General features: G+C 43.1%; 1 protein-coding gene across 2 annotated transcripts; it reads right to left on the bottom strand.

The window, feature by feature from the left end:
* Positions 1-4,301: 4,301 nt before the first annotated feature.
* Positions 4,302-27,448, bottom strand: LOC139366080 (proteoglycan 4-like). 2 transcript variants are annotated; one of them, XM_071103169.1, is made up of 19 exons: positions 27,255-27,448; positions 25,056-25,243; positions 24,569-24,686; positions 23,725-23,835; positions 21,494-21,556; positions 20,808-20,858; positions 20,578-20,658; positions 20,014-20,076; positions 19,148-19,879; positions 18,820-18,870; positions 16,174-16,233; positions 15,977-16,054; positions 12,793-12,852; positions 12,071-12,139; positions 11,329-11,352; positions 10,402-10,476; positions 8,750-8,881; positions 5,060-5,165; positions 4,302-4,803 (listed from the first exon to the last, which is right to left on the bottom strand). In XM_071103169.1, the coding sequence occupies exons 2-19, from the start codon at positions 25,063-25,065 to the stop codon at positions 4,705-4,707; spliced, it is 1,983 nt and encodes a 660-aa protein (XP_070959270.1). In that variant the 5' UTR covers positions 25,066-25,243; positions 27,255-27,448; the 3' UTR covers positions 4,302-4,704. The 2 variants fall into 2 exon arrangements, with proteins under 2 accessions (XP_070959270.1, XP_070959271.1); XM_071103170.1 differs by lacking the exon at positions 27,255-27,448 and having other exon boundaries at positions 25,056-25,322.

Raw genomic sequence — 27,448 nt, 5'->3', positions numbered from 1 at the left:
TCTCATTAGAAGGATGTATAATGGTCTTAATGTACTGCTCAAATTCCTCATAGAAAACACAGAGTGGTTTTTTATTAGTAAATTTATATTCATGAATATGACATTTTTCCATTAACACAATTAGATGCATAATTGTTTTTCTCCCATGAAAATACAAAAAAGTCATCAAGAATATTAACAATTCTAAAACTATGAATATCTTTCCATAATTGTTTTACATGTAGACAATGCCAAAATAAATGTGAAACTGTTTCTGGATGCTCAACACAAAAAGTAGGTGTATATAAAATGATATTTGTTTGTGGATGAATTTACTGCTACCGGATGAAGACTATATTGCACTGCGAATTTGAGCATTGAAGATCCATTCAAAAAAGTTTTCAAAAACGTTAAAAAAACTACAAGGGTGAGGGGGTAGTCACTTCCTGCTTACTTTCATAGCATATTTCATTTCATCGTTTTCGTCTCTTTCATTTCATTGTTGTAAAGAATGAATTTTAAATTCACTTTAAATAAAGTTGGATTAAATTTGATTTGATTTCCTCCAGGACTACATGACAGAGAACCTATGGTTCCCTCTCCACCAGGGCTGTGTACCAGTCTACCGCAGCTCCTCGTCAGTAGCCGACTGGATGCCCATCCACCGCACTGTCATCCTTATCAATGACTTCCCATCACCTCAGGACGTAGCCAAGTTCCCCAAGCCGCTGGATGAGAACGATGAAGAGTACGCTAAGTATTTAGTTTAAGAAGCCGAGCCAAGTTACCAACGTTGGCCTGATGGAGGCTCTGGAGAGCAGGGAGTGGGGCATGAACGACATGAGCAAACCCAACTACCTCAACGGCTTTGAGTGCTATGTCTGTGACCAGGATAATACCAGACTGGAAGCTGAACGGGCCTATAGGAAAGCACCAGAGAAGAGCCCCCCCCCCCCCCCAGCCTAAGCTGGCCAATAATTCTCATAGGGGATGTCCTCTACCCAGTCCAGGATTTTGAGACCGTCAGGACCGACACACCAATGACAGGTAGGCACCACCAGCCTCTGAAATAAAGGGCTTTATCTTTGTGTAAATTGTAGGCTTGACCCTTATAGTACTGTATGACAGTGTACTGTTTGCAGTGAGAGATATTCCTCCTTTGAGGGAGTGTCTTCAAATACACGCACGTGTTTGTTTTTCTCCTAATATTTCAAATAAACTGCTGTGCTTATTAGCCTGATTTATTTATGTGTTTTTCCAGCTTGGTCCAGATGTGGCCACAGGACTACAGGCAGAGTCTAGGTCAGGCTGAAGGATTGGAGTCTCCAATCAGACATAACGAGTCAGACCCTGCACTGCTCTGGCATCACATCCAGGAGTTGGCTATGAGGAGGGCCAAAGGAGGACAGGCATAACTAGTCGAACCCTGCACTGCTGAGGAACCACATACAGGATGAGAGCCAGAAGTAACTGAGAAAGTCCCTTATTGACAGTATTTTTTGACAGGAAGAGGACAAGGAAGGAAAGACATGTACAGTTGAAGTCGGAAGTTTACATACACCTTAGCCAAATACATTTAAACTCAGTTTTTCACAAATCTTGACATTTAATCCTAATAAAAATTCCCTGTCAGTTAGGATCACTACTTAATTTTAAGAATGTGAAATGTCAGAATAATAGTAGAGATAATGATTTATTTCAGCTTTTATTTCATCACATTCCCAGTGGGTCAGAAGTTTACATAAACTCAATTAGTAGTTGGTAGCATTAATTTTGGAAGTATGCTTGGGGTCATTGTCCATTTGGAAGACCCACTTGCGACCAAGCTTTAACTTCCTGACTGATGTCTTGAGATGTTGCTTCAATATATCCACCAAATTTCCCTTCCTCATGATGCCATCTATTTTGTGAAGTGCACCAGTCCCTCCTCATGATGCCATCTATTTTGTGAAGTGCACCAGTCCCTCCTGCAACAAAGCACCCCCACAACATGATGCTGCCACCCCCGTGCTTCACTGTTGGGATGGTGTTCTTCGGCTTGCAAGCCTCCCACTTTTTCCTCCAAACATATCGATGGTCATTATGGCCAAACAATTCTATTTTTGTTTCCTCAGACCAGAGAATATTTCGTCCCTATGTGCAGTTGCAAACCGTAGTCTGGCTTTTTTATGGTGGTTTTGGAGCAGTGGCTTCTTCCTTGCTGAGAGGCCTTTCAGGTCATGTCAATATAGGACTCGTTGTACCTGTTTCCTCCAGCATCTTCACAAGGTCCTTTGCTGTTGTTCTGGGATTGATGTGCACTTTTCGCACCAAAGTACATTCATCTCTAGGAGACAGAATGCATCTCCTTCCTGAGCGGTATGACGGCTGCGTGGTCCCATGGTGTTTATACTTGCGTACTATTGTTTGTACATCTGTTGTGGACCAGTAATGCTTGGAGAATCTACCACAATGTTAATGAACTGTTACTGAACTAGAGAAGATCAGCTGTTACTGAACTAGAGAAGCTAAACTGTTACTGAACTAGAGAATATCAACTGTTACTGAACTAGAGAATATCAACTGTTACTGAACTAGAGAAGATCAACTGTTACTGAACTAGAGAAGATCAACTGTTACTGAACTAGAGAAGATCAACTGTTACTGAACTAGAGAATATCAACTGTTACTGAACTAGAGAATATCAACTGTTACTGAACTAGAGAAGATCAACTGTTACTGAACTAGAGAAGATCAACTGTTACTGAACTAGAGAAGATCAACTGTTACTGAACTAGAGAAGATCAACTGTTACTGAACTAGAGAAGATCAACTGTTACTGAACTAGAGAAGATCAACTGTTACTGAACTAGAGAAGATCAACTGTTACTGAACTGGAGAAGAAGAAGAATACAGTATAGTGTTTATGCCATCCACTTGAGGTGTTTGGTAGCCGCATCTGTGGCATCCAAGGGCCTAATGTATCTCCAAGTAACAGTAGATCAGCAGATTTTTTTACCCCCCTCTGCAATGAAAATCTTTGTGCAATATATTTGATATTGTTCTACAGTTCTCAAACCTGTCGCCTTAACTGCTCTTTTCGACAATATTTTCAACACTCAATCATGTACAAAAATATGCTATACTCTATAATGATCATGTTTATGTGAATCTGTTTTGATTGTTTATTGTGAGGAAAAGGCATCAGACAATTAAAAATGAAAATTTGAAAAAAATATATAATTATTTAATTTGCATAGTCAAGCCTGAAATTAGGAAATTGTACCCAACTACTAATCTACATAGCCAGTTCCCAGTTAAATCGTGTCATTACATAATAATATCTAGAGACTTTTACATACAGTTCCTTCATATTTCACAATAAATTCACAAAGTTTCGACATTAAAGGGCCAATGCAGCCGTTTTTATCTCAATATCAAACCATTTCTGGGTAATTAATTACCTCACTAAAATTGTCAAAAATAAACAAAAATAGCTTCTAAGCAAAGAGCAATTTCTCGAAAAACAATTTTGGTAGGCCTGAGTGAGAGTTCTAACTGGACGAGACTAATGGGAAGGATATGTTTGATGAAAACGTGTTGTTATTCGTATACCACCTGGTGATACCTCCAATCTGGCCAAAACTCCTCCCACTAAAACAAGCAGACATTTCTGCCGTTTTTTTTTCTTCAAACAGAGCTTACACACTGTTACTGTAAATTAATGATGCCAATGTGTTTTCATTCATTGAAAACCCTTAATCTATTTTATGAGAATTTGTAAGATTCTTGTTTGCATAAAATAGACGGAGACCAGTCTTTTCAATAATAGGTAACAGAATTTATTCTCGGAGCGCGCTGCCACTTCACCACGATCAACAGTTTATATACAAAACATGACGTCATTTCATTGCTTAACAGAAACCCCTCCTCTCGACAGGGACAAAGTGAGGTGAAAAGTTCATTCTAACTTACTAACACACTCCCAGGTAACTTTTGACCCCTCAACATTATCGATCACCACTTAGCTGACAGTTCTAATTAACAGAAAAGACAGTGAGTGCATTCCTAGGTTATCTAAAAACCCCAGAGCTCAGTTTCGTCGGTTCAACCATAGGTTAACTACCTTATCTGTTTACTTAATCCACAACCCATTTGTTTCTTCCTAGTTGGAATGGTGTTAATTAACTTTAATTACTCCTTGTCCGTGTCTCACAATCCCTTCTTATGAACTCATATTGTTAATCAGATATAATAAAACAGAGTCTAAGTTATACAGTTCCATTTAAAATGATTTGTTCGGTAATTTAATCATAATTTTCCCAATTTTCCCAATTTCGTAGTATTATTCCGACCTCATAGCATGGAAATACAGTATATGTAAAACATAGGAAATCACGTTTTTTGACTGCACTGGGCCTTTAAGGAGAAAAAAAGACAACAAAAAGTGGTAATTCAAATGGACGGAAGACAATATCAGTCATTTTATCATATTATTCTCTTTAAACCGTAGAGTAACTGCCATAGAATTCCAGTGTTAACCTCATGAAATTCAGATCCATACAAAGGTATGAAAACAAAATCTCACACATGGAAATTAATTTAAAACTCAAGGTGCAGTGTCCCTGTGTCTGTTAGCAGACGACAGGTCTTGATGGGAAAGAGCAGTTATATCAACCATCCAGTCTTGTCACCTCTCAGTGGCCATGAAGGAAAAGAGACGAGGAGACAAGGAAAGGAAGCATCCTACAAGACGTTGGCATAGCAGCTCTCACAGTGGACTTTCCCTTTGTGCAGGAACATGTTGAACAGAAAGTCTCCCATTGGCTTACTGCAAACACCACACTGCAATGACAACAGCATATTGTTAATGTAGCACAGCCAAGACTATATGAAGGCTTCAGCTTACTTCTAGTCTTCAATAATTATACCTGCTAGTAACACAACAACCACTTTTACCACTACCGCAGCCACCACAGCTGATACAGGCTCAAAGTGTACAGCCAATCACATGATTGTAACCAGAGTATAACATGTTTATAACCAGAGTATAACATGTTTATAACCAGAGTATAACATGTTTATAACCAGGTGTCGTTACCTTGAAGCAGGCCGGGTGGCAGTAGATGTTGAGGTGCTCGATGGTGATCTTGGCATCGTTGCCCACCTGCTCTCCACAGTACGTACAGGCAGACGTCATGGTAGACCTAGAGGATGGGGGAGAGGTGTTGAGCATGGGACTCAGCTCTAATCGATCAAAGCCTGTATCTACAAGTTTCCAGCCAAGGCATGACAAAATGGCATGACAAAAGGTTATTATAGTTTTGTGATTTAATATTTGTTTTTATTTCTATTAGTATATATATTTTTTAAATAGAACATTTGGTTTAGTTACAGTTAGTGTTCAGACTTGATTTGCTCGTCTTTATTTAGTTTCAGTTTGATAAAAAAAATTCTATACTATTTCGTTTTAGTCAGGGCCTTGTCGTTCTGCCGCTCTCGGCGAGAGTAAAGAATACAGCCCCCGCAAAACTAGAATACACCCAGTAAGCACAATGACGTTTGAAAGACATGTAAAATAGGTATTTTCCAGACGTCGAAGTTAAGTTCAATTTAAGGTCTGAATAAAAGGTGAAAATACTTATTTTCCATAAGTTTAAAATACATGTTTTCTAGGACATTGAAAAGGAGTCTTTTCCGGATGTTGAAAAATACGTATTTTACGGATGTTGAAATCAAGTTCATTTTTGGTTCTGAATGAAAGTTGAAAAGATGTCATTTATCGATGTCTATGTTTGGGCCAAATCAAGGCTGGTCCAGACCGGACAAAATCTGAACTAAAAATAGACGTCTATGATTGGCTCAGATTTGGTCTGGACCGAACAAAAAACCAATGCCCCCAAAAATATTTCCAAAGGGCATTGGTCAGCTCGTGCTTACAGTGTTGCCTGAAACTGACTTTTATGAATGCCCATCTATATGTTAGGCACACCATTTGTAAAACATTGGCTTTATTAGTCCTGATTCCTGTGACTTATCGATTTGACTATTTAAGCTCTGAATATCAGATACCCAACTTTATCAGGAGTTATCGTGAGCCTATTGAAGCTCTGAATATCAGATACCCAACTTTATCAGGACTTATCGTGAGCCTATTGAAGCTCTGAATATCAGATACCCAACTTTATCAGGACTTATCGTGAGCCTATTGAAGCTCTGAATATCAGATACCCAACTTTATCAGGACTTATCGTGAGCCTATTGAAGCTCTGAATATCAGATACCCAACTTCATCAGGACTTATCGTGAGCCTATTGAAGCTCTGAATATCAGATACCCAACTTCATCAGGACTTATCGTGAGCCTATTGAAGCTCTGAATATCAGATACCCAACTTTATCAGGACTTATCGTGAGCCTATTGAAGCTCTGAATATCAGATACCCAACTTCATCAGGACTTATCGTGAGCCTATTGGAGCTCTGAATATCAGATACCCAACTTTATCAGGACTTATCGTGAGCCTATTGAAGCTCTGAATATCAGATACCCAACTTTATCAGGACTTATCGTGAGCCTATTGGCAGGAAACACAGAAGTATTTTCTTTTTCACTATGATCAGCTTGTCAAAAATGTATAGATACAAACGTGAAAACACTGATCATGACAATGAAGTGAAACTCCTAGACAATAGTTGGGTGTCCCATTCCATATTGTCCATTCCATATTGTCCATTCCATATTGTCCATTCCATATTGTCCATTTACCTCGACCCGTCCTGTTGTTAGGATATGTTGTTTGTTTTAACATGACAGAGCATGTTTATTTGATTGGGTGCCATTTAGGTTGGGCTATTCGATGGGAGAAACCTGCATGTTTATTTGATTGGGTGACATTTAGGTTGGGCTATTCAATGGGAGAAACCTGCATGTTTATTTGATTGGGTGCCATTTAGGTTGGGCTATTCGAAGGGAGAAACCTACATGTTTATTTGATTGGGTGCCATTTAGGTTGGGCTATTCGATGGGAGAAACCTGCATGTTTATTTGATTGGGTGCCATTTAGGTTGGGCTATTCGATGGGAGAAACCTGCATGTTTATTTGATTGGGGTTCACAGCCAGCCTGTGTGTGTATCAGTTCACAGCCAGCCTGATTGAGTGTTTCAGTTCACAGCCAGCCTGATTGAGTGTTTCAGTTCACAGCCAGCCTGATTGAGTGTTACAGTTCACAGCCAGCCTGATTGAGTGTTTCAGTTCACAGCCAGCCCGTGTGTGTATCAGTTCAAAGCCAGCCTGATTGAGTGTATCAGTTTACAGCCAGCCTGATTGAGTGTATCAGTTCACAGCCAGCCTGATTGAGTGTTTCAGTTCACAGCCAGCCTGTGTGTGTATCAGTTCACAGCCAGCCTGATTGAGTGTATCAGTTCACAGCCAGCCTGATTGAGTGTTTCAGTTCACAGCCAGCCTGATTGAGTGTTTCAGTTCACAGCCAGCCTGATTGAGTGGGTGTTTTATTTTTTTCTTATTTTCAACCAAACAAGATGTTCTGGTTTAGAAAGCTTGGGGGCAGAAACCAGATCCATTCCCACAGGGCACAGCTTTGGATAAACAAACACTTGCCTCTGTAAACATGCCCTCCTTTACCTCTTCCAGGTATTTCCACACCTCACACTTAAGGCCCTGCCAGGTTGATCCTCCGGCTGGACAGTGACCCCAGACACAGTCTTCGATGCGAGGAAGCTATTGTTCTGATGCACTGTGGTCGAGATGCTTGCTGAATTCATCGTGTTGGGATCTTACTGGGGTCCTGCTGCTCCACGGCTGTACTCTCTGATTTGCTGAAGTACAAAAGACTCTGCTTCCCTTATCAGCGGCTTCATCTCTGTTGGGTGAAGTGCCAGAGACACTCCTGGGTCCATCAGGCAAGCTGCTGCAGGGTTTGGATTGAAGTTGGCTGCCAGAGGACTCAGTATGCATGTGAGGTGCTCACGCAGTGACTTCAGGAGGACCTGTGCCAACTGTTTTGCAACAGTAGTGACTGCAAGTGTGCCTCAAGGTTGAGGAGACACGACGTGTCGACAAGCGTCTGGCTGTCAGTTTGAAGTTGGTCGGTGTGGACGGCTCCAGCAACTTCACAAGCTGCTCTAGCTTGGCCCAGTCATGCTCCGTGCTCGCCCTCTGACTTCATCCCTGTTAGCTAGTGATAGTGATGCACAAGCTGCTCTAGCTTGGCCCAGTCGCGCTCCGTGCTCGCCCTCTGACTTCATCCCTGTTAGCTAGGGATAGTGATGCACAAGCTAGGCCTATTTGAAACATCGTCATCTACCGGAAGCTTTTGCTTGCAAGATTCAGAAGCTCGGAAAACCCATTAGGAAAAAAAGCTTGAAAACCCCATTTGATTTTTGCACAAGGTTAAGATGAAAACAACTAAAACAAAACATAATTTGATGGTTTTTATTATATTTTTGCAGTCAAAGATAGTTTGTTTTTCGTTAAAATGTTTATTTCAGTTTACTAAATAGTTTTTCCAACTATAGTTTTATTTTAGTTTCAGTTTTTGTTGACTATAATAACCTTGGTGTCCATACCACTTGGTGTTTGCCGATCTGAAAGAACCAGATATGCGTAAGCAATAAAGTTTGATTTGAATATGGTGATGATCCCACTCCACCCAGCTAACCTTGTAGCTTCCTTCTGCCGTGTTGATTACACCTATCTGGGTTCCTTCAGATTTAAACAACAAGGGCCTATGGGTTGTTTTCAAACTGGGGCTTGGACAAAGTATTGTTACCTGGTGTAAGAGGAGGGGCTACTGTAGGAATGGCTGGTAGAACTAGACGTTACATAGTCAGGATCGTTGTCTCTAGTGTTGTGCTTGGTTAGATCTGTAACGTCCACATACTCCTTCAGGTACACAAAACACCTGAGGGAGGAGAGAGAGAGAGAGAGGGAATGAGAGAGAGAGGGAATGAGAGAGAGAGAGAGAGAGAGAGAGAGAGGGAGGGAATGAGAGAGAGAGAGAGAGAGGGAATGAGAGAGAGGCAATGAGAGAGAGAGAGAGAGAGAGAGAGAGAGGGAATGAGAGAGAGAGGCAATGAGAGAGAGAGAAAGGGAGAGAGAGAGAGAGGCAATGAGAGAGAGAGAAAGGGAATGAGAGAGAGAGAGAGGGAATGAGAGAGAGAGAGGCAATGAGAGAGAGAGAGAGAGAGAGAGAGAGAGAGAGGAAATGAGAGAGAGAGAGGCAATGAGAGAGAGAGGGAATGAAAGAGAGAGAGGGAATGAGAGAGAGGCAATGAGAGAGAGAGAGAGAGAGAGAGGAAATGAGAGAGAGAGGCAATGAGAGAGAGAGAGAGAGAGAGAGAGAGAGAGGCAATGAGAGAGAGAGAGGCAATGAGAGAGAGAGAGGCAATGAGAGAGAGAGAGGCAATGAGAGAGAGAGAGAGAGAGAGAGGCAATGAGAGAGAGAGAGGCAATGAGAGAGAGAGAGGCAATGAGAGAGAGAGAGGCAATGAGAGATAGAGAGAGAGAGAGAGAGAGAGGAAATGAGAGAGAGAGGCAATGAGAGAGAGAGAGGGAATGAAAGAGAGAGAGGGAATTAGAGAGAGAGAGGGAATGAAAGAGAGAGAGGGAATGAGAGAGAGAGAGGCAATGAAAGAGAGAGAGAGGCAATGAAAGAGAGAGAGAGGCAATGAAAGAGAGAGAGAGGCAATGAAAGAGAGAGAGAGGCAATGAAAGAAAGAGAGAGGCAATGAAAGAGAGAGAGAGGGAATGAAACAGAGAGAGAGGTAATGAAAAAGAGAGGGAATGCAAGAGAGAGAGAGGGAATGAAAGAGAGAGGGAATGAAAGAGAGAGGGGGAATGAAAGAGAGAGAGAGGCAATGAAAGAGAGAGAGAGGCAATGAAAGAGAGAGGGGGAATGAAAGAGAGAGAGAGGCAATGAAAGAGGGAGAGAGGCAATGAAAGAGAGAGGGGCAATGAAAGAGAGAGAGAGGCAATGAAAGAGAGAGAGGCAATGAAAGAGAGAGAGAGGCAATGAAAGAGAGAGAGGCAATGAAAGCGAGAGAGGCAATGAAAGAGAGAGAGGGGCAATGAAAGAGAGAGAGGGGCAATGAAAGAGAGAGAGAGGCAATGAAAGAGAGAGAGGGGCAATGAAAGAGAGAGAGGGGCAATGAAAGTGAGAGAGAGGCAATGAAAGAGAGAGAGGGGCAATGAAAGAGAGAGAGAGGCAATGAAAGAGAGAGAGAGGCAATGAAAGAGAGAGAGAGGCAATGAAAGAGAGAGGAGGGGTAGAGGGTCGAGAGAGACTTAATTTATTGTAACCATCACAAATAGTACCCATCACATGATAGTAACCATCACATAGTAACCATCACTACTAGGCTAATGGTTATAACTAACTGTACTTCCAAAGTTATACCCCCATCCTTCTCATGATTCACTCACTTCTTGGACTCGGTGTCTGGTGCCTTGGGTCTCTGGTTGGCAGAACTGTCCAAGGTCCTGGAGTAGGAGCTAGAACTAGAGGAAATAATACTGTATATCAGACAGTGTGTCGTTATGGGGTGAAATACAACATAGCAGAGAAATAGAATGGGACAGAAAAATACAGGATAGACTATACTGGTATGTCTATGAGTAGTACGAGAGAGGATTGATACAGAGGACAGGCTATACTGGTATGACTGTCAGTAGTACCAGATAGGCTTGCTATGACCCTCTCAGTTTCTCCTGATTAACCTGGATGTACTATGACCCTCACAGTTTCTCCTGATTAACCTGGATGTACTATGACCTAACAGTTTCTCCTGATTAACCTGGATGTACTATGACCCTCACAGTTTCTCCTGATTAACCTGGATGTACTATGACCCTCACAGTTTCTCCTGATTAACCTGGATGTACTATGACCCTCACAGTTTCTCCTGATTAACCTGGATGTACTATGACCTAACAGTTTCTCCTGATTAACCTGGATGTACTATGACCCTCACAGTTTCTCCTGATTAACCTGGATGTACTATGACCCTCACAGTTTCTCCTGATTAACCTTGATGTACTGTGACCTTCACAGTTTCTCCTGATTAACCTGGATGTACTATGACCCTCACAGTTTCTCCTGGATATACCTTTAGTACCCCCAATATCACATGTATTTCGATTTCCTATCTTACTACCAATAGATTCCTTACTATTGTAGAGTCCCTAACTGACTTATAACCAACATTAGGTTTCCTTACCACAACAGCAAAGAGAATGTTGTAAAGATTTTAGATTACAGCAGACAACGGGAAGATGTGCTATCACAGGCATGAGGGAAACAAGTTGAGATATTAACATGTTGCTGTGTTAGACAGATCATGACTCACTCACCGGTCCATTGAAGGCTCTGGGTCTCTGCGATGGAGAGACAGTAATATCAGTCAGAGCATCCATTTCTAGAGAATGGCTTTCAATAGCCAACACGCGTCTTCACACTGGGCACAAATGTCTATTCCACATTGGTTCAACGTCATTTCATTACAATTACGTGGAAACAACATTGATTCAACCAGTGTGTTCCCAGTGGGTTCTCATTTAAGTGTTCTCTAACGTGTTCCTTCTTCTTCTAACTTTTCACTTCTTCCTCTTCTAACTTGGGGATTATGTTTCTCTAGCTGCTTTACTGCTTAAGAAAGGTGTGGTCTGAAACTTCTTCACTATAGTGTTACCTTCCCTGACCGACCTCTCCTCTGACCGACCTCTCCTCTGACCGACCTCTCCTCTGACCGACCTCTCCTCTGACCGACCTCTCCTCTGACCGACCTCTCCTCTGACCGACCTCTCCTCTGACCGACCTCTCCTCTCCTCCATTTTAGTCATACTGCATCTCTCAGTTAACCATTACCTCACTCACTCTTTCATCTCTCTCTCATTCTCTGTCTCTCTCTCATTCTCTGTCTCTCTCTCATTCTCAGTCTCTCTCTGGTATTTTCCCCTCTCTCTCCTTCCTCTCCCTCTCTGACATGCTTCTAACATTATGTTAGTCAATGATTAAAGACATTGTGTTGTAATATAAATAAGTCAATATGACTAAATAGTCCTATAAAGGTTGTAATATAATATAGGTACATACCTGTCCTCCTTCTCTTTATAGACAGTTGGTGCACTCCATCTATCCCACGGTGAATCACTGTCAGATGACCTACAACACACACACATACACACACACACACACACACACACACACACACACCATTAAGACATCATACATACAAGTGTAATCCAAAACGTAAAATAATTTACAAGCACAATGTCTCTCAGTAGACCAGTACAGTATATCTAACAGGTGTTCTCTCTCAGTAGACAGGTACAGTATATCTAACAGGTGTTCTCTCTCTCAGTAGACAGGTACAGTATATCTAACAGGTGGTCTCTCTCAGTAGACAGGTACAGTATATCTAACAGGTGGTCTCTCTCAGTAGACAGGTACAGTATATCTAACAGGTGTTCTCTCTCAGTAGACAGGTACAGTATATCTAACAGGTGTTCTCTCTCAGTAGACAGGTACAGTATATCTAACAGGTGTTCTCTCTCAGTAGACAGGTACAGTATATCTAACAGGTGGTCTCTCTCAGTAGACAGGTACAGTATATCTAACAGGTGATCTCTCTCAGTAGAGCAGTACAGTATATCTAACAGGTGGTCTCTCTCAGTAGAAAGGTACAGTATATCTAACAGATGTTCTCTCTCTCAGTAGACAGGTACAGTATATCTAACAGGTGGTCTCTCTCAGTAGACAGGTACAGTATATCTAACAGGTGGTCTCTCTCAGTAGACAGGTACAGTATATCTCACCAGGAGTCAGTACTAGGGGTCGAACTGTCAGGGGACACTACCTCTGTCGAGACAATATCTCTGTTGAAATAATATCATTATATGTTACTGTTAGAATTGAACACAATGAAGTAGTAGTAGTAGTAGTAGTGGTAGTAGTAGTAGTAGTAGATTTAGTAGTAGTAGTAGTAGTAGTAGTAGTAGATTTAGTAGTAGTAGTAGTAGATTTAGTAGTAGTAGCAGTAGTAGTATATTTAGTAGTGGCAGGCAGTAACAGTAGCAGTATATTTAGTAGTGGCAGGTGGTAGTAGTAGCAGGTAGTAATAGTAGTAGTTGTAATAATAATAGTAGTAGATTTAGTAGTGGCAGGTGGTAGTAGTAGCAGTAGTAGTAGATTTAGTAGTGGCAGGCAGTAGTAGTAGCAGTAGTAGTAGTAGATTTAGTAGTAGTAGTAGTAGATTTAGTAGTAGCAGTAGTAGTAGATTTAGTAGTGGCATGCAGTAGTAGTAGCAGTAGTAGTAGTAGATTTAGTAGTAGCAGTAGCAGACTCCTTGCTGTCCCCAGTCCACCTGGCTGTGCTGCTGCTCCAGTTTCAACTGACCTGAGCCATAGGACCATGCCCCAGGAATACCTGACATGATGACTCCTTGCTGTCCCCAGTCCACCTGACTGTGCTGCTGCTCCAGTTTCAACTATTCTGCCTTATTATAATTCGACCATGCTGGTCATTTATGAACATTTGAACATCTTGACCATGTTTTGTTATAATCTCCACCCGGCACAGCCAGAAGAGGACTGACCACCCCACATTGCCTGGTTCCTCTCTAGGTTTCTTCCTAGGTTTTGGCCTTTCTAGGGAGTTTTTCCTAGCCACCGTGCTTCTACACCTGCATTGCTTGCTGTTTGGGGTTTTAGGCTGGGTTTCTGTACAGCACTTTGAGATATCAGCTGATGTACGAAGGGCTATATAAATAAATTTGATTTGATTTGAATTTGATTTAGTAGTAGATTTAGTAGTGGCAGGTAGTAGTAGTAGATTTAGTAGTAGCAGTAGTAGCAGTAGTAGTAGATTTAGTAGTAGCAGTAGTAGTAGTAGATTTAGTAGTAGCAGTAGTAGCAGTAGTAGTAGATTTAGTAGTGACAGGTAGTAGTAGTAGTAGTAGTAGTAGATTTAGTAGTGGCAGGTAGTAGTAGTAGTAGTAGTAGTAGTAGTAGATTTAGTAGTGGCAGGCAGTAGTAGCAGTAGTAGTAGTAGTAGTAGTAGTAGATTTAGTAGTGGCAGGTAGTAGTAGTAGTAGATTTAGTAGTGGCAGGTAGTAGTAGTAGTAGATTTAGTAGTGGCAGGCAGTAGTAGTAGTAGTAGTAGATTTAGTAGTGGCAGGTAGTAGTAGTAGTAGTAGTAGTAGATTTAGTAGTGGCAGGCAGTAGTAGTAGTAGTAGTAGTAGTAGTAGATTTAGTAGTGGCAGGCAGTAGTAGTAGTAGTAGTAGTAGTAGTAGTAGATTTAGTAGTGCCAGGTAGTAGTAGTAGTAGTAGTAGTAGTAGATTTAGTAGTGGCAGGCAGTAGTAGTAGTAGTAGTAGTAGTAGTGGTAGATTTAGTAGTGGCAGGCAGTAGTAGTAGTAGTAGTAGTAGTAGATTTAGTAGTGGCAGGTAGTAGTAGTAGTAGTAGTAGTAGATTTAGTAGTGCCAGGTAGTAGTAGTAGTAGTAGTAGATTTAGTAGTGCCAGGTAGTAGTAGTAGTAGTAGTAGTAGTAGATTTAGTAGTGGCAGGCAGTAGTAGTAGTAGTAGTAGTAGTAGATTTAGTAGTGGCAGGCAGTAGTAGTAGTACAGTGCCTTGCAAAAGTATTCATCCCCCTTGGCATTTTTCCTATTTTCTTGCATTATAACCTGTAATGTAAATAGATTTTTATCTGGATTTCATGTAAGGGACATACACAAAATAGTCCAAATTGGTGAAGTGAAATAGTAGTAGTAGTAGTAGTAGTAGATTTAGTAGTAGCAGTAGTAGTAGTAGTAGTAGTAGTAGTAGTAGATTTAGTAGTAGCAGTAGTAGTAGTAGTAGATTTAGTAGTAGTAGCAGTAGTAGTAGATTTAGTAGTAGCAGTAGTAGTAGTAGTAGATTTAGTAGTAGCAGGTAGTAGTAGTAGTAGATTTAGTAGTGACAGGTAGTAGTAGTAGTAGTAGATTTAGTAGTGGCAGGTAGTAGTAGTAGTAGTAGTAGATTTAGTAGTGGCAAATAGTAGTAGTAGTAGTAGATTTAGTAGTGACAGGTATTACTAGTAGTATATTTAGTAGTGGCAGGTAGTAGTAGTAGATTTAGTAGTGGCAGGTAGTAGTAGTAGTAGTAGTAGTAGTAGTAGATTTAGTAGTGGCAGGTAGTATTAGTAGTAGTATATTTAGTAGTAGCAGGTAGTATTAGTAGTAGTATATTTAGTAGTGGCAGGCAGTAGTAGTAGATTTAGTAGTGGCAGGTAATAGTAGTAGATTTAGTAGTGGCAGGTAGTATTAGTAGTAGTAGATTTAGTAGTGACAGGTAGTAGTAGTAGTAGTAGATTTAGTAGTGACAGGTCTAGTAGTAGATTTGGTAGTGACAGGTAGTAGTAGTAGTAGTATTAGTAGATTTAGTAGTGTCAGGTAGTCGAGGTAAGAGGCTAGCTGGGGAGGGTAGAGGCTAGCGGGAGAGGGTAGAGGCTAGGTTGGAGAGGATAGAGGCTAGCGGGAGAGGGTAGAGGCTAGGTTGGAGAGGGTAGGGGCTAGCGCGAGAGGGTAGAGGCTAGCGGGAGAGGGTAGAGGCTAGCGGGAGAGGGTAGAGGCTAGGTTGGAGAGGGTAGAGGCTATGGGGAGAGACTGAGCATGAGGGAGAGACAACCAGAGACACAGTTGGTCAGTAAGTTTCCCTCTAACCACTGGCCTATCAGAACTACAGACACAGTTGGTCAGTAAGTTTCCCTCTAACCACTGGCCTATCAGAACCAGAGACACAGTTGGTCAGTAAGTTTCCCAATAACCCCTGGTCCATCAGAACCAGAGACACAGCTGGTCAGTAAGTTTCCCCCTAACCCCTGGTCCATCAGAACTACAGACACAGTTGGTCAGTAAGTTTCCCCCTAACCCCTGGTCCATCAGAACCAGAGACACAGTTGCACTGTGATGTATGGAGGAATGAATTAGTGTCTTATATAAGGGGTCTCCTCTCTTCCCACCTGTCTGATCCACTGAGAAGCTCCTGACTCCTAGATCCTGGGCTGGGAGGGATGGGCTTTACCAACTCCTCTTCTAGACTACACAGAGGAGAGGAGAGTTCAAATATAATTACAAGGCTTATAGTGTGACATGATACATTGTCGTATTAAATTTAAAAAAATTGTAAAGATGTTTTTTTTTAAATGTTGGAACAAACCCGTTAGTGAGAGAGAGGAGATCATCAACCATGAGCTGAGGGATTGGCTCACCATGAAATCTGCATACAAGACAGAGATGATTTGAATAGAAGAGCACAACGGTTTACATCTAACTGACTGTTATAGCAGCAGCTAACAGACTGTTATAACAGCTAACAGACTATTATAACAGCTAACAGACTATTATAGCAGCTAACAGACTATTATAGCAGCAGCTAACAGACTATTATAACAGCTAACAGACTATTATAACAGCTAACAGACTATTATAGCAGCTAACAGACTATTATAGCAGCTAACAGACTATTATAGCAGCAGCTAACAGACTGTTATAACAGCTAACAGACTATTATAGCAGCTAACAGACTATTATAGCAGCAGCTAACAGACTATTATAGCAGCAGCTAACAGACTATTATAGCAGCAGCTAACAGACTGTTATAACAGCTAACAGACTATTATAGCAGCTAACAGACTATTATAGCAGCAGCTAACAGACTGTTATAACAGCTAACAGACTATTATAGCAGCTAACAGACTATTATAGCAGCAGCTAACAGACTGTTATAACAGCTAACAGACTATTATAGCAGCAGCTAACAGACTATTATAGCAGCTAACAGACTGTTATAACAGCTAACAGACTATTATAACAGCTAACAGACTATTATAGCAGCTAACAGACTGTTATAACAGCTAACAGACTGTTATAGCAGCAGCTAACAGACTATTATAACAGCTAACAGACTATTATAGCAGCAGATAACAGACTATTATAACAGCTAACAGACTATTATAGCAGCTAACAGACTATTATAGCAGCAGCTAACAGACTATTATAGCAGCAGCTAACAGACTATTATAGCAGCAGCTAACAGACTATTATAGCAGCAGCTAACAGACTGTTATAACAGCTAACAGACTATTATAACAGCTAACAGACTATTATAGCAGCTAACAGACTATTATAGCAGCAGCTAACAGACTATTATAACAGCTAACAGACTATTATAGCAGCAGCTAACAGACTGTTATAACAGCTAACAGACTATTATAGCAGCTAACAGACTATTATAGCAGCAGCTAACAGACTGTTATAACAGCTAACAGACTATTATAGCAGCTAACAGACTATTATAGCAGCAGCTAACAGACTGTTATAACAGCTAACAGACTATTATAGCAGCAGCTAACAGACTATTATAGCAGCTAACAGACTGTTATAACAGCTAACAGACTATTATAACAGCTAACAGACTATTATAGCAGCTAACAGACTGTTATAACAGCTAACAGACTGTTATAGCAGCAGCTAACAGACTATTATAACAGCTAACAGACTATTATAGCAGCAGATAACAGACTATTATAACAGCTAACAGACTATTATAGCAGCTAACAGACTATTATAGCAGCAGCTAACAGACTATTATAACATCTAACAGACTATTATAGCAGCTAACAGACTATTATAGCAGCAGCTAACAGACTATTATAGCAGCAGCTAACAGACTATTATAGCAGCTAACAGACTATTATAGCAGCAGCTAACAGACTGTTATAACAGCTAACAGACTGTTATAGCAGCAGCTAACAGACTATTATAGCAGCAGCTAACATACTATTATAGCAGCTAACAGACTGTTATAACAGCTAACAGACTGTTATAGTAGCAGATAACAGGTTATTATAGCAGCTAACAGACTGTTATAGTAGCAGATAACAGGCTATTATAGCAGCACCTGGCTAGCCATCATGCACACACTGCACAACACCTGTGTAAAACCACATTTAATTCTGTATCAAAAGTTGTTTGATCACTTCCTCTTTTGGTTCTATTTAAGGTACTTCACCAGCAGGATTGTGTTTTAATATTCACTGAGTATATAAAACATTAAGAACACCTGCTCTTTACATGACAGACTGACCAGGGGCATCCAGCTGAAAGCTATGATCCTTATTGATGTTACTTGTTAAATCCACTTCAATCCGTGTAGATGAAGGGGAGGAGACAGGTTAAAGAATGATTTTTAAGTCTTCAGACAATTGAGACATGGATTGTGTATGTGCCATTCAGAGGGAGAATGGGCAAGACACAATATTTAAATGCCTTTGAACGGAGTATGGTAGTAAGTGCCAGGTTCCACCAGTTTGTGTCGAGCACTGCAACGCTGCTGGGTTTTTCACACTTAACAGTTTCACACGTGATTCAAGAATGGTTCACCGCCCAAAGGACATCCAGCCAACTTGACACAACTGTGGGAAGCATTGGAGTCAACATGGGGCAGCATCCTTGTGGAACACTTTCAACACCTTGTATTGTCCTTGGCCCCAATGAATTGAGGCTGTTCTGAGGGGGGTGCAACTCATTATTAGGAAAGTGTTCCTAATGTTTTGTTCACTCAGTGTAGAAGTACAGAATGACCGTTGACACCAGGGATGTATTCACTAGACACCAAACGGAAGCAAACGCCTGAAACAGGGAAGGACTAGCCTGAAGGTGTCCAATTAAACACTAGTTTTCATTGCAAAACATTTTGTTACGGTTTGCCCTAATGAATACACGTCATTAGTAACCTACTGTAACCGGTTTCATATCACCCACTATGACGTGAATGAGGAAGTGTGTCTCTGTGGTTTCCTACCTGTCCTCTGGCTCTGCTGTCTCTGTCCATACTGGGTCAGGGACTCTGGAGCTATGGGGGATGGGAGATACACTTTGTGTTATTGGACTACAGCTATCTGGGGTTCAAACTGTACAACTGACTAATGGAGGTTTTCTAAAGACAATGGGTTGGACCAACTTTAATAGTCTCACCCAGAGCCCTACCCATAATGTCAATAAAATGGTCTGGTCTCAACACTACACACACTGTGGTGCCACATACCTGATCATTGTTTGGTCAATACGTCCAAATGTTTCTATCTATACTTTTTCAAATGAATAGATACAGTAATGAATCAATACTGTACCTGGATGAACCTGTGTCGAAGGAGATGAGTGTGTCAGACAGGGCTGTCAGAGTGTCCACTGGGGCAGGATCTGTCTTCACTGGTTTGTATGGGACAGGGGACACTGGGGAGACCACTTTCAACAGGACACTACTCTCTGGGGACAGCTCAGTGGCCACTTTGGTACGCCCTGGCTTCATGCCCTCATATTGGTCAATCACTGCTGGGGTGTCAACTATGACAGGGGTTGAAAGGAGGACGTCTTTCACAGATACAGGAGAGACACCTTTCACACATACAGGAGGGACACCTTTCACAGATACAGGAGAGACGTCTTTCACACATACAGGAGAGACGTCTTTCACACATACAGGAGAGACGTCTTTCACACATACAGGAGAGACATCTTTCACACATACAGGAGAGACGTCTTTCACAGATACAGGAGAGACGTCTTTCACACATACAGGAGAGACGTCTTTCACAGAAACAGGAGAGACATCTTTCACACGTACAGGAGAGACGTCTTTCACAGATACAGGAGAGACGTCTTTCACAAATACAGGAGAGACATCTTTCACAGATACAGGAGAGACATCTTTCACAGACACAGGAGGGACGTCTTTCACAGATACAGGAGAGACGTCTTTCACAGATACAGGAGGGACGCCTTTCACAGATAGTGCAGCTGGTTCTTTGGGGACAGAGGGAGTCTCAGTGAAGACAGAGTTGTCATTGTCTGTGATCACCACCCTTTAGACACACAAGAAAAACAACATGTCAGAAAAACGAAACATCTCCCGTCAAGCCTTTCCTTTCAGACAACATCATCATTTTACATACGGGACAAAACAAGTCAGGACGGTTCTTTGACAGGCATCAATTACCTTTTAGCCACAAAAGATGTAACATCTGTGGTCAAGGAGGTTTCTGGTGGTTTGTCAGTACAACTGTCAGGTGAACAGGATAACAGGTGATAAGACACAAACAGAGGAATAGAGAGATGGAGAGAGAGAAAGAGATGGAGAGAATGAAAGAGATGGAGAGAGTGAAAGAGAGAAAGAAAGAAAGAAAGAAAGAAAGAAAGAAAGAAAGAAAGAAAGAAAGGGAGAGAGCGAGAGAGAAAGAAAGAGAGAACGAAAGAGAAAGAAAGAGAGAACGAGAGAGAGAAAGAAAGAAAGAGTGAAAGAGAGAAAGAGAGAAAGAAAGAGTGAATGAGAGAAAGAGAGAAAGAAAGAAAGAAAGAAAGAGTGAAAGTGTGAAAGGGAGAAAGAGAGAGAGAAAGAAAGAAAGCTATATTTTCTGAGGTAAAATAAGAGTTTCGCAGGCTGCATCTGAAATGGCACCCTATTCCCTATATATGGCCCTATACAGTATAGGGCCCTGGTCAAAAGTAGACCTCTATAAAGGGAATAGGGTGCATTTTGGGATGCACTTTTTGTGTTTCTCACCGTTTCTCCTTCTCTTCTGGAGAAAGCTGGTCCTCAGTTTGAACTGGGAGGTTTGAGGTGGGATGCACTGTGTGAGGAGCTCTGGAGGGAAGGACACACACACATACAGTACTTATCAAACACATTCCCTTAAGTCACTACAGTTATCTCTGATAATCCTTTACCACACACAGCGTCACACACTCAAACACATTCACCGAGTTTACTCATATGAATTGTATAAGGTTTACATTCTCTTGTAGCTCTCTGAAGGCCTCTTGGTGAAGCTGGATGTTGACCCACTATAAATAGAAGGACACCATGTAATCAAGCCATCTAACAGGGCATTGGCTGTCTAAATGATAGACTGAGTACACAGAATAGACTCTACTCTATTTAATAGAGTCCCTGCTGTCAGTAGACTGTGACATTACTGCTGTCAGTAGAGCTGTGACATTACTGCTGTCAGTAGAACTGTGACATTACTGCTGTCAGTAGAGCTGTGACATTACTACTGCCAGTAGAGCTCTGACATTACTGCTGTCGGTAGAGCTGTGACATTACTGCTGTCAGTAGAGCTGTGACATTACGGCTGTCAGTAGAGCTCTGACATTACTGCTGTCAGTAGAGCTGTGACATTACTGCTGTCAGTAGAGCTCTGACATTACTGCTGCCAGTAGAGCTGTGACATTACTGCTGTCAGTAGAGCTCTGACATTACTGCTGCCAGTAGAGCTGTGACATTACTGCTGCCAGTAGAACTGTGACATTACTGCTGCCAGTAGAGCTCTGACATTACTGCTGTCAGTAGAGCTGTGACATTACTGCTGTCAGTAGAGCTGTGACATTACTGCTGCCAGTAGAGCTGTGACATTACTGCTGTCAGTAGAGCTGTGACATTACTACTGCCAGTAGAGCTCTGACAGTACTTTATTTACCTGAAGCCATTGGATGTAGATGAGTTGGCCGCAGGCTTGGTGTCTGTCTCGGTAAAAAACCCTCTGAAAAAATATATACGATTATTCACCTTTTGGATTATTCACAATTAATGAATGTATTACATTGAATAAGCAGTTGACCAAGTGATGCAATGGTGGAGGTCTGTTTTACCTGATGAGGTATCCTGGAGATGGTGCTCTTTATTTAGGAACGAGAAGTTTGTGGGCAGTTTATGATGAAGAACATGTTTTGTGGTTTGTGTTTTGAGGTGTCAGTGTGTAGTGTTGAGTTGGGTGTGTAGTGTTGAGGTGGGTGTCAGTATGTAGTGTTGAGGTGGGAGTCAGTGTGTAGTGTTGAGGTGGGTGACAGTGTGTCGTGTTGAGGTGGGTGTCAGTATGTAGTGTTGAGGTGGGTGTGTAGTGTTGAGGTGGGTGTCAGTGTGTAGTGTTGAGGTGGGTGTGTAGTGTTGAGGTGGGTGTCAGTGTGTAGTGTTGAATTGGGTGTGTAGTGTGGGGGTGTAGTTTTGAGGTGGGTGTCAGTGTGTACTGTTGAGGTGGGTGTGTAGTGTTGAGGTGGGTGTGTAGTGTTGAGGTGGGTGTGTAGTGTTGAGGTGGGTGTCAGTGTGTAGTGTTGAGGTGGGGGTCAGTGTGTAGTGTTGAGGTGGGTGTGTAATGTTGAGGTGGGTGTCAGTGTGTAGTGTTGAGGTGGGTGTCAGTATGTAGTGTTGAGGTGGGTGCGTAGTGTTGAGGTGGGTGTCAGTGTGTAGTGTTGAGGTGGGTGTCAGTGTGTAGTGTTGAGGTGGGTGTGTAATGTTGAGGTGGGTGTCAGTGTGTAGTGTTGAGGTGGGTGCCAGTGTGTAGTGTTGAGGTGGGTGTCTGTATGTAGTGTTGAGGTGGGTGTCCGTATGTAGTGTTGAGGTGGGTGTCCGTATGTAGTGTTGAGGTGGGGGTCAGTGTGTAGTGTTGAGGTGGGTTTCAGTATGTAGTGTTGAGGTGGGTGTGTAATGTTGAGGTGGGTGTCAGTATGTAGTGTTGAGGTGGGTTTCAGTATGTAGTGTTGAGGTGGGTGTGTAATGTTGATGTGGGTGTCAGTGTGTAGTGTTGAGGTGGGTGTCAGTGTGTAGTGTTGAGGTGGGGGTCAGTATGTAGTGTTGAGCTGGGGGTCAGTGTGTAGTGTTGAGGTGGGGGTCAGTTTGTAGTGTTGAGGTGGGTGTCAGTGTGTAGTGTTGAGGTGGGTGTCAGTGTGTAGTGTTGAGGTGGGTTGGTGTGTAATGTTGAGGTGGGTGTCAGTATGTCCTGTTGAGGTGGGAGTCAGTGTGTAATGTTGAGGTGGGTGTCAGTGTGTAGTGTTGAGGTGGGTGTCAGTGTGTAGTGTTGAGGTGGGGGTCAGTGTGTAGTGTTGAGGTGGGGGTCAGTGTGTAGTGTTGAGATGGGTGTCAGTGTGTAGTGTTGAGGTGGGGGTCAGTGTGTAGTGTTGAGGTGGGGGTCAGTGTGTAGTGTTGAGATGGGAGTCAGTGTGTAGTGTTGAGGTGGGGGTCAGTGTGTAATGTTGAGGTGGGTGTGTAATGTTGAGGTGGGTGTCAGTGTGTAGTGTTGAGGTGGGGGTCAGTGTGTAGTGTTGAGTTTGGTGTCAGTGTGTAATGTTGAGATGGGAGTCAGTGTGTAGTGTTGAGGTGGGGGTCAGTGTGTAATGTTGAGATGGGAGTCAGTGTGTAGTGTTGAGGTGGGTGTCAGTGTGTAGTGTTGAGGTGGGAGTCAGTGTGTAGTGTTGAGGTGGGTGTGTAGTGTTGAGGTGGGGGTCAGTGTGTAGTGTTGAGGTGGGTGTCAGTATGTAGTGTTGAGGTGGGTGTCAGTATGTAGTGTTGAGGTGGGAGTCAGTGTGTAGTGTTGAGGTGGGTGTCAGTGTGTATTGTTGAGGTGGGTGTGTAGTGTTGAGGTGGGGGTGGGTGTGTAGTGTTGAGGTGGGGGTCAGTGTGTAGTGTTGAGGTGGGTGTCAGTGTGTAGTGTTGAGGTGGGTGTCAGTATGTAGTGTTGAGGTGGGAGTCAGTGTGTAGTGTTGAGGTGGGTATCAGTGTGTATTGTTGAGGTGGGTGTGTAGTGTTGAGGTGGGTGTCAGTGTGTAGTGTTGAGGTGGGTGTGTAGTGTTGAGGTGGGTGTCAGTGTGTGGTGTTGAGGTGGGTGTGTAGTGTTGAGGTGGGTGTGTAGTGTTGAGGTGGGTGTGTAGTGTTTACCCATCTTCTGCAGGTCTGGTGGGGGAGGGAGGGGTCTTGGATGTGGGAGAGGCTATTGGGCTGGTGTCTATAGGGGCTCCATTCAGTCGATTCACTCTAACTTCTGCCATCCTGTTCAGAGAGAGAGAGGGGGAGAGAGAGGGGGAGAGGGAGAGAGAGAGGGGGAGAGAGAGAGGGAGGAGGGAGGAGATAGGCTGAGCGAGAGGGAGATGGAGAGAGAGAGGGAGAGGGAGAGGGGTGTAGGAGAGAGGGAGATGGAGAGAGAGCGAAAGAGAGAGAGGGTAGGAGAGAGAGAGGGTAGGAGAGAGAGAGAGAGCGAGAGAGGGGGTAGGAGAGAGAGAGAGCGAGAGAGGGGGTAGGAGAGAGAGAGAGGGAGAGCGAGAGGTGGTAGGAGAGAGAGAGAGAGAGAGAGGGGGTATGAGAGAGAGAGAGAGAGAGAGGGGGTAGGAGAGAGAGAGAGAGAGAGAGAGAGAGAGGGGGTGAGAGAGAGAGAGAGAGAGAGAGGGGGTAGGAGAGAGAGAGCGAGAGAGAGGGGGTAGGAGAGAGAGAGAGCAAGAGAGAGTGGATAGGAGAGCGAGAGAGCGAGAGAGGGGGTAGGAGAGAGAGAGAGCAAGAGAGAGTGGATAGGAGAGCGAGAGAGCGAGAGAGGGGGTAGGAGAGAGAGAGAGAGAGAGAGGGGGTAGGAGAGAGAGAGAGGGCGTGAGAGTGGGGAGAGACATTGAATAGGGTCCATATGAGTGGAGCCTCATCCCCAGTGTTAACTGATACCACGTAGAGAGATGTGACTAACTTCATTCTAATGACTGTTTCTCTGTCTCTCTGTCTGTCTGTCTGTCTGCGTTACCATGGTTTCTCCTCCTCTGTTTCAGACTGAGGTTCACTGAGTCTCTGCATCCAGCTGGCATCTCCCTTCAGCTTGGTCCGAACCTTAGAGGTCTTCAACACTGATGCTCTGTCCCCCTCTGAAACACACACAGTACACACGTTAGACAGAAACACACACACACACACACACACACACTAGACAGAAACAGAAACACACACACACACACACATTAGACAGAAACACACACACACGTGCACATAATAATGAAACAATCCCACACACACATGCACGCACCATCTGAATAAGAGAAAACAGCATTATGATACATACTTCACACTGATCACACCGCAGGAATGGATGGAACTATAGTGCAATAAACATGGTATCCATCACCTCATCCCCTTGGTATGGACCTACTAACACATCTTACAATGGTAGGAAATACACTATCACATGCTCATCCTACTGAAATCCGCTCAGTCAGTCAGTAAACCTGTCAACTCACCTTTTGACATATTCGGGTCGTTTGTAATCTGGTTCCTATGATTCCTCCGCTGGCTCCCAATCTAGTTCCTATGATTCCTCCGCTGGCTCCCAATCTGGTTCCTATGATTCCTCTGCTGGCTCCCAATCTGGTTCCTATGATTCCTCCGCTGGCTCCCAATCTGGTTCCTATGATTCCTCCACTGGCTCCTTGAGTACCACAGACAGCAGTACAGACATAGGTTAGTTTATGTGTCGGGGGGCTAGGGTCAGTCTGTTATATCTGGAGTATTTCTTCTGTCTTATCCGGTGTCCTGTGTGAATTTAGTATGCTCTCTCTAATTCTCTCTTTCTCTCTCTCGGAGGACCTGAGCCATAGGATCATGTCTCAGGACTACCTGGCTGACCATGACCATGCTGGTCATTTATGAACATTTGAACATCTTGGCCATGTTCTGTTATAATCTCCACCCGGCACAGCCAGAAGAGGACAGATGGAGATAGATGGATAGATGGACACACACACATACACACGCATGCACACACAAACTGGAGCAAACATACCCTCTGTCAGCCAAAGATAGATGCACACACACACATACACACACATGCACACGCATGCACACACAAACTGGAGCAAACATAATTCCTCAACGTATGGTTTTAGAAGTAGGGTCTGAGATGTTAATTAAAACCTGGTCTGCTTGCTTTTTCTCACAAATATTCTATTTAAATATTCAATGAAGTGGCTTGATAGAAATGAACTACAAATATATTACACAATTCACAGGTGTCTTTCTCTTATCCCTAATCAAACACAAACGGCTCACTCACATTTCTCCTCAGGAAACTGAAAGCAAGTGGAAATTGTAATAAAACACTGTTATGATTTTTCCTAATCAAATGACAGGCAAAGTTGACCTCATGCCAAATAAAATGGAGTGCTGTCAATTTCGCTATGCAAATGATGCCCCAGTGGTAAATTCACAGCCTGAGGCAGTGGAATGTCTCTTTCTGAATACCTTCTGCCAGTGAGGACAGATCAAATAGACTGAAGGCTTAGATACTGTATTGATCATACATGATACACACCAGTCTACACACATGATACATTTTACAAGATACACACCACCAGCACACACACGCACACACACACACACACAGACACACGCACACACACAGACACGCACACAGACACAGACACACGCACACACAGACACGCACAGACACGCACAGACACGCACACACAGACACGCACACACACACAGACACACGCACACACAGACACACACAGACACGCACAGACACGCACACACAGACACGCACAGACACACACACACAGACACACACACACACACACACATACAGACACAGACACACACACACACACAGACACACGCACACACACACACACACACACACAGACACAGACACACAGACACACAGACACGCACAGACACAGACACAGACACACACACACACAGACACACACACACACAGACACAGACACACAGACACACACACAGACACACGCACACGCACAGACACACGCACACACACAGACACACGCACACAGACACACGCACACACACACAGACACAGAAACACGCACACAGACACAGACACACACACACACACAGACACACACACACACACACACAGACATACAGACACACAGACACACACACACACACACACAGACGCACACGCACAGACACACACACGCACACACAGACACGCACACACACAGACACACACAGACACAGACACACACACACACAGACACAGACACACAGACACACACACACACAGACACAGACACACACACAGACACACACACAGACACGCACACACACAGACACACACAGACACGCACACACAGACACAGACACAGACACACACACACACGTTAAATGATAAGGTACGGTAAGGGAGCAGAAGGATGGAAAGGCTCATATGACAGGCAATTATGGCAAACAAGGCACAGAGAATAATGGTTCTGGGGGGACAAACAGACTGCCTGACAACCATCGTAGGTGTCTGTCAGGGTCTGAGGATTTAGCATAACATTAAACCGTTAGCTAAGGATATGATTGATTATATTCCTGATCTATACTGATTGAAAAAGAGAGGGTCAAGAAAGAGAGAATCCACATTCTAAAAGCCCTGACAAACATGGCACAAAATAACCTAATAAGCAACAGGAGTAAAAAGTACCTACTTTCACTGGATACTGTATCCACAGACGGTCTCCCAAACTGTAGAGAATCCCACACAGGTAGAGTGAGAGCAGGTGAGGGACAGACGGTCTCCCAAACTGTAGAGAATCCCACACAGGTAGAGTGAGAGCAGGTGAGGGACAGACGGTCTCCCAAACTGTAGAGAATCCCACACAGGTAGAGTGAGTGCAGGTGA

The sequence above is a fragment of the Oncorhynchus clarkii genome, chromosome 14 (assembly GCF_045791955.1).
Source record: "Oncorhynchus clarkii lewisi isolate Uvic-CL-2024 chromosome 14, UVic_Ocla_1.0, whole genome shotgun sequence".
NCBI lineage: Eukaryota > Metazoa > Chordata > Actinopteri > Salmoniformes > Salmonidae > Oncorhynchus > Oncorhynchus clarkii.
The sequence above is the reverse complement of the archived record's forward strand: the minus strand, read 5'-3'. Positions and strand labels throughout refer to the sequence as shown.

Bases quoted from the DNA above. Each gene is read 5' to 3' on its own strand.
- LOC139366080 (XM_071103169.1), bottom strand. The intron at 20,859-21,493 runs GTAAATAAAGTA...TTCTATTTATAG, and splicing joins TCTACATCCAATGGCTTCAG to TGGGTCAACATCCAGCTTCA. The intron at 19,880-20,013 runs GTAATTGATGCC...GTGTGTCTAAAG, and splicing joins ACATCTTTTGTGGCTAAAAG to GGTGGTGATCACAGACAATG.